Below are 17692 nucleotides of genomic sequence, written 5' to 3' on the forward strand. Positions count from 1 at the left end.
TGTGCCCCCCCCCCCCACACCATATACTGTATACTATTCTTTCTCAAATGAAAGTATAGAATGTCCCAAAAATGTAAACACACTTAACAGGATTAAAGATTCTAACAGTAGAAAAGTGTTGCAAAATTACAACTCTGAGAGAGGTTTGTGAGTCTTAAATAAAGCTAGCAGCACATTGCTATGAGGGACAACTATTTAATCACTTTACATAAAATTGGAATTTAAGATTTTTTAATCTTTTGAGTAAACAATGTTTTCTTCAATATAAATGTATTTACTCAGGGCCCTTTCAGATAGACTCTATATCCCAGAATCTGATACCAGGTTTTCCGTATTAAACTAGATTATATGAGTTCCCGCTGCCAGATAATCTGGGATAAACAGTAAACCTGGGATCAGATCCTGGGATATAGGGCCTGTCTGGAAGGGCCCTTAGTCTTCAAATAATAACCAACAATTATCTTGCTTTCTTGTAAAATAAACCCTTTATTGTTATCCCCACTTTATTTTATTTCTGTCTATCATAGTATTTGTATTGTAGGATCATAGGACAATTAACATTAAAGTACAAAGAAAATACCTTGTACATACAAAGAAATACACTAAAAGCATATTAAACATTTTACAAATTAAAACACAGCTTAACAGGTTAAATCAGTTTAAAACTAAATGAACTTAGAATAAATCAATTAGGCCTAGTTATGATGGCCATATATTACCTCCAGTATCAGAGGCTGCAAAATATTGCATACAAAGACCTACAACGTAAGGAACCAGACATACTGTATGAAGTAATACGCAGGGACATATCAAACAAATGTGAGAGATTTCCATCCTTCATTAACATACAACATTTCTGCAACTTTCTGCAGGAGCCACAGCAACTGGTGTTTTCGAACTAGGTTCTATCAGGGAATTTGCCAGATGGCAAGGTGGCCATGGTGGGCCTAAGGGCTGGCTGCATCCCAAAAGGCCACAAGCAGTGCCATGGCTGAAAGATCCTTATATAAGTGACCCATGTATAAATCTCCAGTTGCATCTACACTGTCCTATATTCCAGGATCTAATCCCAGAGTTTCTGCTTTGAACTGAGTCTACACTGCCAGATAATCTGGGATATGAGTCTACACTGCCAGATAATCTGGGATAAACAGATAATCTTGGATCAAATCCTGGGATATAGGGCAGTGTAGATCCAGCCCCATTGACCTATACGTAATTTCACCTAGGTTTCGTGGGTTGACTTTAGTCAAAAGGCTTTCAATTTATATACAAGTATGTTTGTTGTTTATTCGTTCAGTTGCTTCCGACTCTTCGTGACATCATGGACCAGCCCATGCCAGAGCTCCCTGTTGGCCATGGCCACCCTCAGCTCCTTCAAATTCAAGCCAGTCACTTCAGGGATACTATCCATCCATCTTGCCCTTGGTTGGTCCCTCTGCCTTTTTCTTTCCATTTCCCCCAGCATAATAATAATAATACTTTATTTATACCCCGTTACCATCTCCCCAGGGGACTCGATGCGGCTTACATGAGGCCGAGCCCACAACAAATCAATAACAAAAGCAGTAACAACAATAATACAAAAACAGTAAATAAAAACTCATAACAGAAAACAAGCAATAAACATTAACAGTAACACAATGGCGTTTTAAAACCTATGGCTGTTTTAAAACCCATTGTCTTCTCCAAGCTTTCCTGTCTTCTCATTATGTGGCCAAAGTACTTAATCTTTGCCTCTTATATCCTTCCCTTCAGTGAGCAGTCGGGCATTATTTCCTGGAGTATGGACTGGTTTGATCTTCTTGTGGTCCGAGGCACTCAGAAGTTTCCTCCAACACCACAGTTCAAAAGCATCTATCTTCCTTTGCTCAGCCTTTCTTATGGCCAAGTATGTATGGTAGCAATAAATACAGATGATACGGTAATAGCTTTCCTCTTTCCTCTTCATTCCTTTTCCTTTTTTATCATTATAACATCTTCAGTCTACTTGTGGGGACTATCTTATATATAAAGCACTTAGAAAATGCAGGCATTTACAACTGTTAAAATAAATAAATAAAACTATAAAATCATACTTACACAATTGGCTTTTCTAATCTGCTTCCTTGTGACCCAACAATCTCTCCAAGGGTACAGAACACTTGCCCCAAGAAATCCTGCAAAAGTGTTATCATGGAAATGCATAAAACTCATTTTTCAGGGATGGTGTTCTTTCTTAGCATGCTATCCATATGGGGATGATCTTATGACCGTCTTGGGTTTAAAAAATAAAAGCAGATACAAACACACACCACCTCTTCCTTAGGCAGAACTTGTGAGAAAAACTAAAGGCTTCTTTCCAAATAATATTTACCCCCCTTCTGTACTGTTGATATCTATGATCTTGTTAGTATCAGTGAAATGACTGCATTAGATCAAATAACAACCAGAGACTCTATGATTAGTAGGTAAGATTGTATAGGGCAAAATATAAAATTAAAGTTTTCTGTAAAATCAGCTAAAAGTAAAATGATAAATCTTTTGTGTTGGCCAGGGCTATACCACAAATTGAATGGGTTAAACCAGTGTTCCTCAACCTGGGGGTTGAGACCCCTGGAGGGGTCGCGAGGGGGTGTCAGAGGGTTCACCAAAGATCACAAGAAAACACAGTATTTTCTGTTGGTCATGGAGGTTCTGTGTAGGAAGTTTGGCCCAATTCAATCATTGGCAGGGTTCAGAACACTCTTTGATTGTAGGTGAACTATAAATCCCAACAACTACAACTCCCAAATGTCAAGGTCTATTTTCCCCAAACCCCACTAATGTTTACATTTGGGCATATTGAGAATTCGTGCCAAGTTTGGTCCAGATCCATCACTGTTTGAGTCCACAGTGCTCTCTGGATGTAGGTGAACTACAACTCACAAAACTCAAGGTCAATGCCCACCAAACCCTTCCAGTATTTTCTCCTGGTCGTGGAAGTTCTGTGTGCCAAGTTTGATTCAATTCCATCGTTGGTGGAGTTCAGAATGCTCTTTGATTGTAGGCTAACTATAAATCACAGCAACTACAACTCCTAAAGGACAAAATCAATACCCTCCCCCAATCCCACCAGTATTTAAATTTGGGTGTATTGGGTCTTTGTGCCAAATTTGATCCAGTGTATGATAATACATCTTGCATATCAGATATTTACATTACTATTCATAACAGCAGCAAAATGACAGTTATGAAGTAGCAATGATACTAATGTTATGGTTGGGGGTCACCATAACATGAGGAAGCATATTAAGGGGTAGGTTGAAAACCACTGGGTTAAACCCGTGTGCCAGTAGGACTGCTGACCAAAATGTCTGCAGTTCAAACCCAGGGAGTGGGATGAGCTCCTATCTGTCCTTGCAGACAGCTAATTCTGTCACACCAGAAGTGACTGGCAGTTTCTCAAGTCGCTCCTGACACAGAAAAAAAAAAAAAAACCTCTGCTTGTCAACTCTCAAAAATCATAACATGATCACTGCTAAGGTTACTGTTATGCTGGTAAGTTTTAAACTTCCATTCTCTCTCTACATGTGCATAAGTATCTGCCAACTAAGCCTACCCTCCATGCTTATAATGAAATGAGCTGAAGTACATAAAAGCTTAGGCTAAATAAAACTTGTTAGTCTTCAGCTCCCAGAATTCATAAACATTGGACAAGTTGGTTAGGGCTTTTAGGGGCTGGAGTCGAAAACATTTGGAGGGTCACAGGTTTTGCAGGCCTACAAGGTGTCAAAAGACTCTGCTATTGTTGCTACAGCAAACTGACACAGACACTCCCTGGAAATTTACACAGATTAATTTTATCAGGATACATTTTCATATTAAAGCCAAGTAGTACATACATGCTTTGATAGATCTGGGCTCTTTGAATCAACATCATATCTATAATAAAAACAGAAAAATGAATTGCTTTATATGCAGTTTTTCTTAATACAGCATTTATTTGAGGCCCCAGCTACACTGACCATTTGATGCATATCACGTTGCATTATATGGTTAGTATAGACCAGAGGTCCTCAAACTAAGTCCTGGGGGCTCAGGGTCAACCTAAGTCTGAAATGACTTGAAAGCACACAACAACAACAACAACAACAACAATTCTATCTCATCAGCCAAAAGCAGGCCCATACTTCCCATTGAAATACTAATAAGCTTATATTTATTAAAATTGTTCTTCATTATAATTTGTATTGTTTTAAAGTGTTTTTTGCAGTACAAATAAAATATGTGCAGTGTGCATAGGAATTCATTCATGTTTTTTCAAATTATAATCTGGCCCTCCAACAGTTTGAGGGACTGTGACCTGGCCCTTTGTTTAAAAAGTTTGAGGACCACTGGTATAGACTCATAGAAACCTGTCATTTTAATACACACATTATATATATCTACACTTACCAAATAATGCAATGTGATCTGCATTAAGTGACCAATGTAGATAGGGTTTAAATATATAGGTTATAAAAGGGCATGATGAGATGACATCTGCATTCAACTCTTAGCCCTAAATTTAGGTGTAACTCAGCTGCAGTTTATCAAAATGTCTGAATGTTTTTACAAAACACAAAATATCACAGATAGAAAGGAACCTAATAGACATATAGTCAGCACAAACTACATATTTCATTTACCCAAAGGTAAGGCAAATCTAATAAGAAAGGTGGCAAGCAACTCTATTCTGGAACACACATAACAATTATAATGAATACTTAATTTTTTATTTTGTTAAATTTCTTTACATCCCAAAGCTACAGTAAGTAACATTAAAATCCATACTTAATGTATGTATTATTTGTAGGATGACTTATATTACCTGTGCCATAAACATCTACATAGTTCAATTTTTTAAGTTTTACATCGAGGGTGTTAAGGGGAAAACATAAAAATTCCCCTTTACAAGTTTATACTGCACACACCAGAATAATGGGGTGGTAGTGGTGGGGAGAGACATCTGGGCAATGAAAATGACCATTTGAGTATCATTATTCATTGATTTAATATCCATAGTTTCACTCCAAGCATTAGTGGGCCCCTCTATGTCCTCCAGTGTGATTTCTTAGTATGTTTCTAACTCAAATATAATCAAAATGTAAAGTCTGCTATTATCCATGGTTTCAGGTATCCATGGGGATATTGGAATGTATCCTCTGAGGATATGGAAGTCATAATGTATGGCAATTGTATTTATCTTTTGCTATAAAACTGAATAACTGCCAGTAACACTATTTTTTTTATAAAAAGAGCCAGTTGACATAACATATGAGAATGAAAACACAATAGTTTCACCCACCTATGATTATGGCTGCCATATGGCTCAACTGGAATTTGGTGTTGCCGCCTACAGTTTGTTTAACTCACTTTACTATATAACAATCTATATCCATTATTACTATATAGCAGGTGGAAGACCTGTGGCCCAGAGTGTATCATGACATCTCTGAATGAGGTCCATTACTCATACTGTGGCTCTGGTTTCCAATAAAAAAATCCTTATACCAAAACACTTCTTGAGTTGTTGCAAAGGGCATCTTAGATTCTAGTCTAAATGCAGCTGAAAGTGTATGTATTCTGTTTCACTGAACTTGCAGGCAGATCAGTTTTGCTTTTGAATTTTCAAAAGCAAGACTTTTTGCACAAAAGTAGAGTTAGAAAGATCAGACATTCTTGAACTCTGCTAATAGATTTTTTATAAGTGTGCTAGAACATGGATTTCTCTATTTTTTGGATAGCTGACATATCTGTCCCCAGCTACACCAAAGACCATCTTCCAAAATGCACAGAAGTTGGGAAGTGTTTGCAAATTGGACCACCACAAGTGTACAGCAGTATTCTGTACATTGAACAAAGAGAACAGGTACAGTTTCAAATCCTTTCCATTGTGTTAACTGGAATTCTACTTCAAAAACAAGTAGCATTAATTAGATATATTATGTTAATATGTTGGATCTCTAGATTGGAGAAGCCAAATTACCCTCTACAGAAATGATTAAATTGCAATTCCCATGAGCAATAGCTGGAAGATGAAATTCAACATCATCTGGAGGGTCGTATTTATGTATTCTTGGCGTAGATTATGTTTCCTAGACTGAAAATAGGCTACAGTTAGCCCCCGAGTTACAAACATCTGATTTACAAGCAACTCATAATTAAGAACAGGGGTGAGATAACAAGAATAGAAAGCAATCTACTCCTGGGAAGGGAAATTTATTCCCAGAAATCATTATCATGGGGAAAAGAACTTTTCAAAATCTAATTCTCACAGGGACATAAAGTGAGGTGAAATCTACTGAACAGGGACACATACAGCAAAACAAACGCCACAGGGGTGTTAACTCTTCCCTATGCTATCCAAAGCTTATATAGATTCTGTAGGTTTGTTCTTAAGTTGAATTTGTAAGTCAGGACAAGTATATTTATTAAAATTACACTACATATTTCCATGACTCCAGCTAAGTACAAATAACATTTGCATTCATGTTAATCTGAGAATGCAAAGTAAGATAAAAATAACTAGGATTTTGAATGAGAATTTTCACACTAGATTTTACTATAGTAAAATTTTAATTTAAAACAAAAGCAAGCAACTAATTTGCATCTCAAATAAGAGTTTTTGACATTTCTATATATTCTTATATTTGAATAAATGTTAGCTAAATTAAGAGACATGTAAAGCATTGTTCTGTTCAACAGACATCGTTAGAACGTGCTATTTTATTTTAGCGATGTTACCATAGACTGCATTTATGATCACACAGAAGGGATTTTTTTTAAAAAAAAAAACAACCACCATAAGCCAAATTTGGTGTTTGGGAGGTAGGAGGGACTACCATCAAAACACATATAGTACAGTGCTAGAAGGCTCTGAGAGATACGCTTACACAGGTTCGGATGGCCCCTTTGAGTGAGTCAAAGGGACCACAAAAAGATCACAAAAAAGAATCTTGTGAATCGGGTAAAAACACATTTGTCTGCTATGTCATTTAAAATTTCATTTCATTTAGCCAATTTAATTTTAGTGAAATCTTACACTGAGGCTGAGAGAATGTGATTGCTTAGTTTCGAAGAACAGCCAAATCTGGTGTGTCTTCCCTAGAGAAAGTATGAGTTAAGATCAAAAGATTGAAAGCCCAGCTTGAGGCCTTGTGTGATGCAGAAAAACAGCCCTAAAGGCCATGGTCAGGACTTTATCACCAGTTGAAGAAGCAATCAATGCATTAAAATGTATTTTAAAAGGGGAGGAGACGACATAAATGATGTGTCTTCCCCCAAGACTGAGAGAGTGAGGCCTGATGTACACTGCCATAGAATGCAGTTCAGTTGAGTTAATCTGCATTCTGAAACTGTATTATATGGCAGTGCAGATAGAAACAGAAACTCAATATCAAAATGATTTGCTCAAGGCAATAATTTAAGATTTAATTTAAAAGAAAACTGTCTGCATCTTTCTCTGAGACCAAGAGTGTGACTAAAGGCCAAAAGAGTGTGACTCAATCAAGACAACCATTTATTAATAACTACCTTATGTAGCAACATTGCTCGGACATGCATTTTCTATTGCTATTTATTAGAAACTAGCTTATGTACCTGATGTTGCCCAGACATGCATGTTCAAACTAAGGCCCACGGGCTGAATGTTGCCCACCAAGGTCAATACCCGCCCCCCAGCCTAAATTTTAGGCTTAGGACAGGGGTCCTCAAACTAAGGCCCGAGGGCCAGATACTGCCCTCCAAGGTCATTTACCCAGCCCTCACTCAGTCTGAAATGAGCTGAAAGAACACAACAACGACAACAATCTTATCTTGTCAGCGAAAAGCAGGCCCACACTTCCCATTGAAATACTAACAAGAGTATATTTGTTAAAATTGTTCTTCATTTTAATTATTGTATTGTTTTGAAGTGTTTTTTGCACTACAAATAAGATATGTGCAGTGTTCATAGGAATCCATTCATTGTTTTTTTTCCTTCAAATTATAATCCGGCCCTCCACCAGTTTGAGGGACTGTGACCTGGCCCTCTGTTTAAAAGGTTTGAGGACCCCTGGTTTAGGATTACCTTAAATCTGAAATGGCTTGCAACGACAGCAACAGAAATCCTAATCAAATTGACTATCTCATCAGTCAAAAGTAAACCCACACTTCTCATTTAAATACTGGCAAGTTTATATTAGTAAAAATTGTTCTTCATTTTAAAAAAAGAATTGTTATTTCATGTTTTTTGCACTACAAATAAAATATATGCAATGTGCATAGGGATTAGTTCATGTTTGTTTTTTTCAAACTACAGACTGGCCCGGACTGTGAACCAGCTCTCTGCTTAAAATGTTTGGGGATCCCTGTTTGTTTATTTATTTAGGATATAATTATACTGCCTTTCTCACCCCTGGGGGGGCTCAAGGCAGTTAACACATATTAATGGCAAGAATTCAATGCCAACATACATATAATAAAATAAAATCACAATAACTAAACACTGACATATAACTATAACTTAAAATCATTAAAACCATTAAACATAGGCATATACAACATGTAAAAACTAAGACAAAACATTAAAAACATCTAGAAATTATCCACCGTGGCCATTCCGATTGTCATAGCTTGTGTTTTCTTATTATTCTTTGCATTGCATTACTGGCAAAATGCCTGGTCCCACAACCAGGCTTTCTGAAGGCCTGGAGAGATGGTGCTGCTCTGATTTGATGACAAGTTGACTCCCGTTGCCATATTCCAGCATAACTGGGTCCAGTCCAGTCCATCAGAACCCACAGTATTTCAGTCTGGCATGTGCTGCAAACCTGAAATTGATGGGACTTCATTTTTTAGGAGGACACAAACTGCCAAAGCCATAGCTGACATAGCCAAATGTGTGAAATGTGGAAGTTGCAGCCCACCAATGACTGCAGGGCTACACAGTTTGTCCTGCTGATTTGTGATCATGGTGTTCTAATGGGATCATTCACAAAACCATAAAGCTACCAATGTGTATTTCTAATAAATAGCATTAGGAAATGCATACGTGGACAGCACCAGGTACATGAGCTAGTTATAATACAAAAACTATACACTATTATAGAACCATGCAAAATGTATGTAAATAAACTTACAAGTCAAACCGCAGATTCTGCCTCTCTTCAAAGAAGTAATCCATTATAAATTTTCTTACAAAATCTGGGTTCAGTGTATTATCAATTACTTCTGTTCTCCCAAACTATAAAATAAAATTTATGTAATACAATGTAAGTCAATAAAAGCTATATGTATTTCACATGTACACATATTCACCAAAAGATCATTGATTATTATTAAGGAAATGAGAACAAAAACTAACTACAGCAGCATATGGCATGGGACCCTAGTAAAAGATATCTTTACCAGAAAATGTTCACAAATATTTATTTGGATATTTTAAAATCTGTGCTTTTATTTATTTTTAATCTGTTAATAATTTAAGCAACTAAATAATAAAACATAAAATAAACCATCTGGCAAAAGGCTGGGGGAGGAATGCAGGTTAAATATTATATAAAATAAAATAATGAGATTATCTATTAATAAGAGGCATACAAACATAATGTAATGCTTCATGTTCAATATTGTAATAAACATAGCATGTAAAAAGAGGGAAATCATTCCAAGAAAGTGATGTAATGGTATTTTGTAAATATTCTGCAGAAATAATTCTGTTAGAACAGCATTTCTAGCAGTTATGAAAAGGAAGTTTCCATATCTTGGTACTCAACAGGAAATAAAAGTATAGGCTGCATTTCTGCAATTGCAATTTTTTGAGTGGTCATCTGTGAACTCACACAATGGGTTATTTGACTCTGTGCAATGCATCATTCAGAACCTTTTAGAGCTATTCCATAATCTTTTTGGCAATAACCCCATTCATCCTTTGTGCTTGATCCCCTCACTTCCTGTCTAAAACCTCCGTCTCACAGACACTGAAGCAGCAGCATTCAAGGATCTAAGGAGAGACAGGACATGATGATGGGAGGATGGATAGGCTGTGTAAGTTCACAGATGGCCACTCAAAGAACTACAATTGCAGGTATGCAACCTGTCCTCCCTGGTGGTCTCTGTGGCTTCAAAATTGGGAGGCCACAGGTTGTGGGAGCTTCATGCCACACAGTAAAACAAAACACCTCTCCCAAATATGGTGTCAACCCTATTTCTTTCATCAAGTCTGTAGTTGTAGAATTAAGATCAAGGACTGTGACCAGGAAGCTACTCTATACCCTTGAGATGTATACCCTTTAAAAAGCAGAAGATGTAACCATAGCACTGGTGTCATGCAGATAGGAAGAGCCTTATGGGCCAGTTCATCAGTTAAACAAATGATGAAGGTGACCCCCTTTTTCTTGGAAGAATAACAAACAAAAGTGATCTGGGACATCCTGAACCCAGCAATCCTATCCACACATAAGGCTATGGCCCTTCCGATATCTATGCAATGGAGGGTATGTTTTATGTTCAGTGTAGGATTCTGTATCAATGGAAGGAGCACAATGTCCTGATTGATATGGGAAGCTGAGATTGCCTTGGGCAGAAAAGGAACGCCTGGTCTCAGAATCACTTTATCACAAAGGAAACAGAGGTAAAGTTGATCAACCCTGAGAGCACACAGCTCTTCTGATCTTCTGAAAGATTTAATCACCATCAAAGCACCTGTCTTTCAAATAAATAAGCAAAATGAAAAGATGCCAATGAGCTTTCCAGAAGGGTGTGTCAAGACTCTTCAAGCTTTGTTAATAAGTTCAGAGTTTGGTTGCTTTTATATTCTTTAATATGATTGTCTTGATGTAATTTGTTTGAATGTTTTTTCCTTTGGCATTGAATGTTTGCCATACATTTTGGAAATTACCCTGAGTCCCCTCGGGGAAATAGGTGGTCTACAAATGAAGTTTATTATTATTATTGAGGTGTTGGTCCAGAGACTAAAGGGGAAAGATTTTTGTAACCCTCGAGAAACTTCTTCATCATAGGGTGTTGCTGTAGTCTATAAATTCTCTGAAATAGTGGCCAAGAAAGGGGAAATACCCCTACTCAGAAATGGAAATCAAAAATTCAAGGAATTGCTGAATTTGGTTTTGGATTGGCAAGGTGGGCAGAACTACTGCCCAAATTCTTATGTAATTGCTCTAGAAGTTTCCAAACAATGAATCGCACAGGAGCAGCGAATCCATTTTTGTGAGTTAATAGAAACAATGAAGGAGAAAATATAATTAATATTTTTATTTTAAGCCAGAGCATTGCTTAGAATACTGAATTTGCACAATTAGAATGCAAATTAATGCCCATAGTCACAACAATTTGCATAATATACAAATTAATGTCCAGATTTGTAAGGCTGCAATATGGCAACCCTATGCAAGCTGAAGATTTAAAATTAACAGATACCTATTTTTTATGATATTTTAATAATATCTGACCAGCTATGTAAGCTAATCAACATTTTCTATGATAGGTTGAACATTCCTTATTTTGAATTTCCAAATCTGAAACACTTCAAAATCCAAAATTGTCTTCATGGATGGCTAAGATTGCAATACCTTTTGTTCTGATGGTTCAGTGTTTTTGTCCATAGTTTTGCTTTATGCATAAAATATTTAAAATACTGTATGCAATCATCTTTATGCTATATGTATAAGGTGTATATGAAATACAGATTGATTTTATGCTTCTGGTCCCAAGCATTTTGGACAAGGGACACTCATCCTGAATGTCTTTTTAAATAACTCAAAATATAGCCACTATATCAACCTGAAGGAATCACATTTTTTTTAAAAAAAGGTTTAAAAATGCCTCATCCTTTAAGGCAGTTATTTGAGCTTCTTGATAAGACGCCTTGGCAATCTCAGTGGAAAACATGACATGTCAAAAAGATATGAATTAAAATGATGACAATAAGCTACTATAACACAAACTCCAGTCTCTTAAAGCTGCAATATATCAAACTACGTGTAGATCATGTTAAGAAAAAGGAGAAAAATGGCTTTCAGAGACCACATAAAACTCTGATAAAAAACATACTGTACATTTGTAAAATATGAGACTTTTAGAATTAGACAAAAAGTGATTGAAAGCTCTGGAAAGTAATAGTAACTTCTGTCATCAGATAAACTTTTCTGGCATGTAAAACTTTGATAAAAGAAACAACTCCAGAGCACACAGAAGCACAGTGTCATTATTTTTCATTATCTATAGATGTGCTGTCTATGACAGGTTCTGTCAATCCAAACTTGTCTTCAGTCAGTAGCAGCGTAACTCAGATTAATTGCTAATTCATCTTCAGAGAGAGCCAGAAGCCCTACAAAGGTTCCATATGTATAACTGTAGTTCTTCAAGAGGTAATCTGTGAACTGACTGAAAATTGGTTATCTATGCCTACGCAGTAATAGAGGCTGCATAAAGAGATGCATTCTTCTCTGCTTGTGCATTAGTGGCTGCCAAAAATGCATGTTTGTTAAATAATGCCTTGAGGTGCAAGTCCCAATTTTGTCTGGCCTGAAGTGTGAAGGTCTGGCAGTGAGAAACAAACCAACTTTGTGAGCCTCACTTAAACATAGCAGACACTTGGAATGTGTGACTTTGGGGTTTTTTTTCTTCACAGTGAAGGCACTTTTGAAACATCACTGAGCAGGCCATAAAATATCCCCTCTGGAAAGAAATGAGCAAAGCACAGACTGAACATGAGAGCTGTCAGGCAAAGCCTCAGTCAGAAACGATCTCTAGTCAGAGAGATGAAGTCAGACCAAGAAGTATAATATGCAGAAAATGGAGTAGAAAGTAGAAGAGAAGAAAATCTAGAAATGAACCAATTCTAACAGTAAGTTCCTAGTAATGGTGCTGTAATGGCAGAAGAAAAGAAACTAAGGATTTAGGTAAGAAGAGTGCTATATAGTGGCACTGAGGGTGGGAGAGTTATCACTAAAATGTTTATGTAACAGCCTGGAATTTTCCAAAAGGTTAGCAACAGAGAACCCATCTGTAGGAATCCCAGAGACTACTTAGAAGAAGAAAGAGATTGAGTTCCGTAGAATCTGAAGTAGAAGGGATCATAAGGCCCATTTAGTTCAAAATCCTGTCTATATTTTGGAGATATTTATTATGCTGGGAAAAGATGACTTTAATTTTGAAATATATATTTCAAAATAACACAATCAGTTGGACCTATTTCAAAATAAACACAGGTAGGAACTACCAGGGAACTGTTTAAGCTGAGAACTGGGATCAGAGCAATTGCATTTATATTATACACAAAAGCAAACCGACTAGAAAACAGGGATTGTAAACAAAAAATGCGCATTACATAGGCTAAGGAAACCTTGCTATAAACTATTTTCCCTACTTGAAACAGCTTTTAAAAACCCAGTATTTGGGGAAACAGCAACCAAAAACTGCTACAGATCTTCTCCTATTAATATCAGAAATCAAAACATGAAACTCAAAAGCAAGCTCAAATTTTGTTCCAACTTGTGACCATACTTTATCATGATGTATGGGTACAGCCAGTTCATATTACTTTAAAAATGTGATTCTAATCATCCACAATGTTTTTTCTTTTTAAAAAAACTAAATCACAAGATTTCCCCCTGACATGATAAACTGTAAATGGTAGATATAATTTTCTGAACAACAACAATAAAATTACCTCTCTCCATTCTTTATTCCCCATACCTTGTGTATATAATACACAGACTGCAAAAAAAGAAAAGAAAAAAAGAACAGGCAATTAGTTTCAGAATATTTACATTTAACGTTTCTGTTACAAACAAATGTGACATTTGTAAACCTGAAAGTTATAAACAAAATATTCAAATATTATGAAATATACCTGAGCCCATTTAGGAGTCACTGAATTTATGTTGCCATTTATGGGTTTTAAAAAATCATAATTAAATACCGAGAAGAAATTGTGGTTCATCAATACAGTTGGGGTGGGTTTAATGGCACCTTTCTTGAGAAAGTTGTAAACTGCATATAGCAACATATCAGAAGGGGCTGTAACACAGAATATCCTTTCTGAAGGAGAATCCACAAAATATCAAGGACTTAGAAATTGATAGTAATCACACTCCAGGCATGATGGAAATGTTCCAGCTTGTTTCCAAAGTGGAGACAAAGTAGGAAAAAGATGACATGGGAGTCAAAGACATTTTTTGGGTTGATATGTTTTTTCTTAAAATATTGCTGATACTGACCTGAGGCTTTTTTACTTTTTGGAAGATGCAGTTGGGAGTAGGAGTGTTGGAAAGATATCAGACTGTAAGAGCTCAACACATTAGAGGAGGGTTGGTTCGACCTGAGGCAATTCCTACTCAAGCCCCTTCCACGTAGGTGAATAAAAGCCACCATTTTCTGCTTTGAACTGGGATATATGGCATTGTGGACTGAGATATTACAGTTCAAAGCAGATATTGTGGATTATTCTAACATTGATATTCTGGGTTATATGACTGTGTGGAAGGGCCCTCAGTTGAAAAAGACACATTCATTGTAGGGCATGTCTTTGATTGTTGCTTGAGCTGGCATTAACAGGCTTGAAAACTATATCTAAACATACCACAGGAGAGGCACTGGACCTACTGGAAATTCAGATGATGAGCAATCTAAAATGTGGCAGCACAAGCCGATCTGTTGTCAAACCAAGAAAATGGGCCTTAGACTACAAAGCACTAGCAAGATGTTGATCCTCATTGGGAAGCTCAGCAAGAATAATGCTTTCCTTTTCTACAGGTGCTAATGGTAAACTTCCATGCAGGCAGAGTATAAAACACACTGATCACCTCTGGGTACATAAGGGGGGATGCAACGTTTAGGCTTTTTGATGCCTTTCAATGATGTGGCAGTTAGATCAAGAAAATATTAAGCAACTAGCCGTCCCCTGCCACACGTTGCTGTGGCCCAGTCTGTATATGTGTTTTGTGTGTGTGTGTATGCATATGTGTGTGTATATATTTGTGTGTATGTGTATATATGTGTGTTTTTTTGTAAATATGGTTTTGCACATGCGCTGTAATGCATTTTTTATTTTTTGGTTTTTTAAGTCTCTTCCGCTGTGTTTCTCAGTGTTTTTATGCATGATGGTCACTTGTTGGCCTGATAGGTGTATTGTGTCCAAACTTGGTCTCAATTTGTCCAGTGGCTTTTGAGTTATGTTAATCCCACAAACAAACATTACATTTTATTTATATAGATTCATAACTGTAAAGTAAACTGCTTGCAACCTTAGGAAATTAAGTTTTCTAAAAATGATGTTAGATAGCAGGAACACCGTCAATCATGATAATTATTATCAGGACAGTGGGTGAAATCAGTGACAAGTTAAGCTCCAAAGATGGCAATATAGAGCACCTGTCAGTGTGGAGTTGGTACATTTGGTTAATAACTTGTCTTCTGCTTTCAGCTTCATGGGACAAGATTGCCTATTAGATAGGTCTATGTGAACTATGATTAGCTTGTTTGTCCTTGTTTTTTATGTACAAGCTGCCATGACCAATTTTTCTGCCTTATATTAAGCTGAGACAAGCGGTCATACTCTTCCAGTAAAACTCTTCCAGTTTTATTAGGCTCCTTGGGGATTGCAATATCTAAAGCTGCACATTATTAAACTTTTTAAAACCAATTATTATTCTTGCTCTTAATTAGCAAATATCATTGAGGTTGAGCCCAACATCTCTTTTAGACAACCGCCATGCTTGATGGCTATCTATGCCCCACTTGGTATTTATGTTCTATCATTTGATTAGATTTAAACTATGTTTGTGGCCCATAAGATCATATAAAGCTAACCTGTCCTTTCTTAGGCAGAGAATATTGAATTTCTCAAGGAGTCTTTCAATGCAATTTAAATGGGATTTAACTTCCATTAAAGATAAAACACCTTCATTTTATTAGAATTTGGAATTTCAGTAGGGAATTCCCAGACACAACTGTACAGAAACTCCTTGAGAAGGAGGGCACTGATTGGGGGAGGATTTAACGAGTTTCAAACCTCATGATTCTCATCATATCTTGGTTTCAAGGAAAGTGTGATCATTGAGATGGTGTTAGCCTCTAATTCCAAGCAAACTCAACAACCATGTCTAACAATGAGGAAAAGGTTTGTAGTCCAATAAAACCTACAGAACATCACTTTGCCTACCCTGGTTTCAGGACGGGAATAACGTAATTGTAATTCAGAGGCTAATGAGAAATGAATTGTACGCTTTCCAGCTCATCTTACAAGTCAGAAGGTGAAAACAACTTTCTGGAGTTTAATAAATTGAGAAAGTTATTAACAAGTGTGCTTTACAATGGTAGAGCATAGACCTCCATACACTAGATTATGAACCTTCCACCCCACCCCTTCCAAAATTCAGATTAACCCAAAAGGAAGCCTTTGTGAAATGGAAAGGGGTTAATAGTGAGAGTAAAATAGGATGTCTGCACATCTCATTAAGGAATTTCTTGTGTTAACCATGGTTTACTACTTAAACCATTAATGGTATAGTAGACAAACAAGCAATTTGTCTTTCAAATTTAGTTTCTGATTTATTTATTTACCACTCTGTTTATCTGTTTGTGTGACAGTGTAGGAAAAGCTAACATAAACAAGCCACAAATACGGAATCCTAAATCGTGACAGGCTTTGATTTAAATTAGGGTTTGTAATTCTTAACCAATTATGGGTTATGGGTGTGGCTTGTGATTGGTAACTGTACAGAAGTGTTTATTATAATGTGTTTAAAACTGTATTTGTGTTTTACATTGGTTGCCTATGGCTGGAGCGGCCCAGCTGTGAGAGATATGTTGCCATGGAAACAAGGCAGAAGAGGAGGTGGGAGGAGCTTAGAGAGAAAAAGGTTTGAAAGTGACAGTTAAGTTTCAGTCAGGAGGAAGAGACCCTGAGAGAGAGTAAGAGAGTCAGATAAGGACTCTGAGAGAGTAGCAGAGTCAGGGAAGAGACTCTGAGGAGTGAAGAAGTGTAGTGTTAGTTAGTGTTCGTGAATATTTCTTCAGCTAGGGAGCTGAAGGGTAAAACTTTGTTAGATTTCTTTAGTTAAAAAGAACTAACAGAGGCTTTGTATGATTGCCAGTCGGTGGAAGACTGGAGTTCTATTATTTGATCCAGTATAGATCAAACAGTGAGAATATTCACAGCAGGGAACACTGAATAATAGACACCTTCACCAGAGCAAGAGTTTAAAAGTTGTAACATCAAAGGCTGAATTGTATCCCTACCAAGTCATATTGTAACCATCAAGTATATGCCAAGCATAACCTCTCCATATTGTAACCATCAAGTATATGCCAAGCTGAACATCTTTATATTGCAACCACAAGCTTTGTTCAACAATAAACTTGTTCTCTTTGTTATTTTTAAAACTGCCTCATCTCCATTGATTTTACGTTCGGTGCATTCCACTCTACAAAAATTACCTCACAACATAAACAGAGACTAACAGAGACTTTAATACCAGCGTCTCTATACATTATGGTGGCAGTGTAATTAGCATTTGACGGAGGTTCCTTACAGATTTTGGGTAATCCCATTTCAGTGGGATTAATACTTCTTTACAATAACAAATTGTGATTGAGTAGCAAAGGCAACTTTGCACAACAGAACAGGCTACATTAAAAAAGCATGGTTTATAATTACATGTGATACTAAGTCAATACTTTATAATTT

General features: G+C 36.7%; 1 protein-coding gene across 1 annotated transcript in view; it reads right to left on the minus strand.

Annotated features, from left to right (window-relative positions):
- CPNE8 (copine 8) overlaps positions 1-17692 on the minus strand; it is a 65576-nt gene that overhangs the window by 27155 nt on the left and 20729 nt on the right. The window contains exons 3-6 of the mRNA XM_060778411.2: positions 13673-13719; positions 9123-9226; positions 3864-3903; positions 2083-2159 (exon numbers count right to left, since the gene is read on the minus strand). Coding sequence (XP_060634394.1) covers positions 2083-2159; positions 3864-3903; positions 9123-9226; positions 13673-13719 — 268 coding nt within the window. The remainder of the gene's footprint in view (positions 1-2082; positions 2160-3863; positions 3904-9122; positions 9227-13672; positions 13720-17692) is intronic.

Source organism: Anolis sagrei, chromosome 5 (genome assembly GCF_037176765.1).
Source record: "Anolis sagrei isolate rAnoSag1 chromosome 5, rAnoSag1.mat, whole genome shotgun sequence".
In the NCBI taxonomy this organism is placed as follows: Eukaryota; Metazoa; Chordata; class Lepidosauria; order Squamata; family Dactyloidae; genus Anolis; species Anolis sagrei.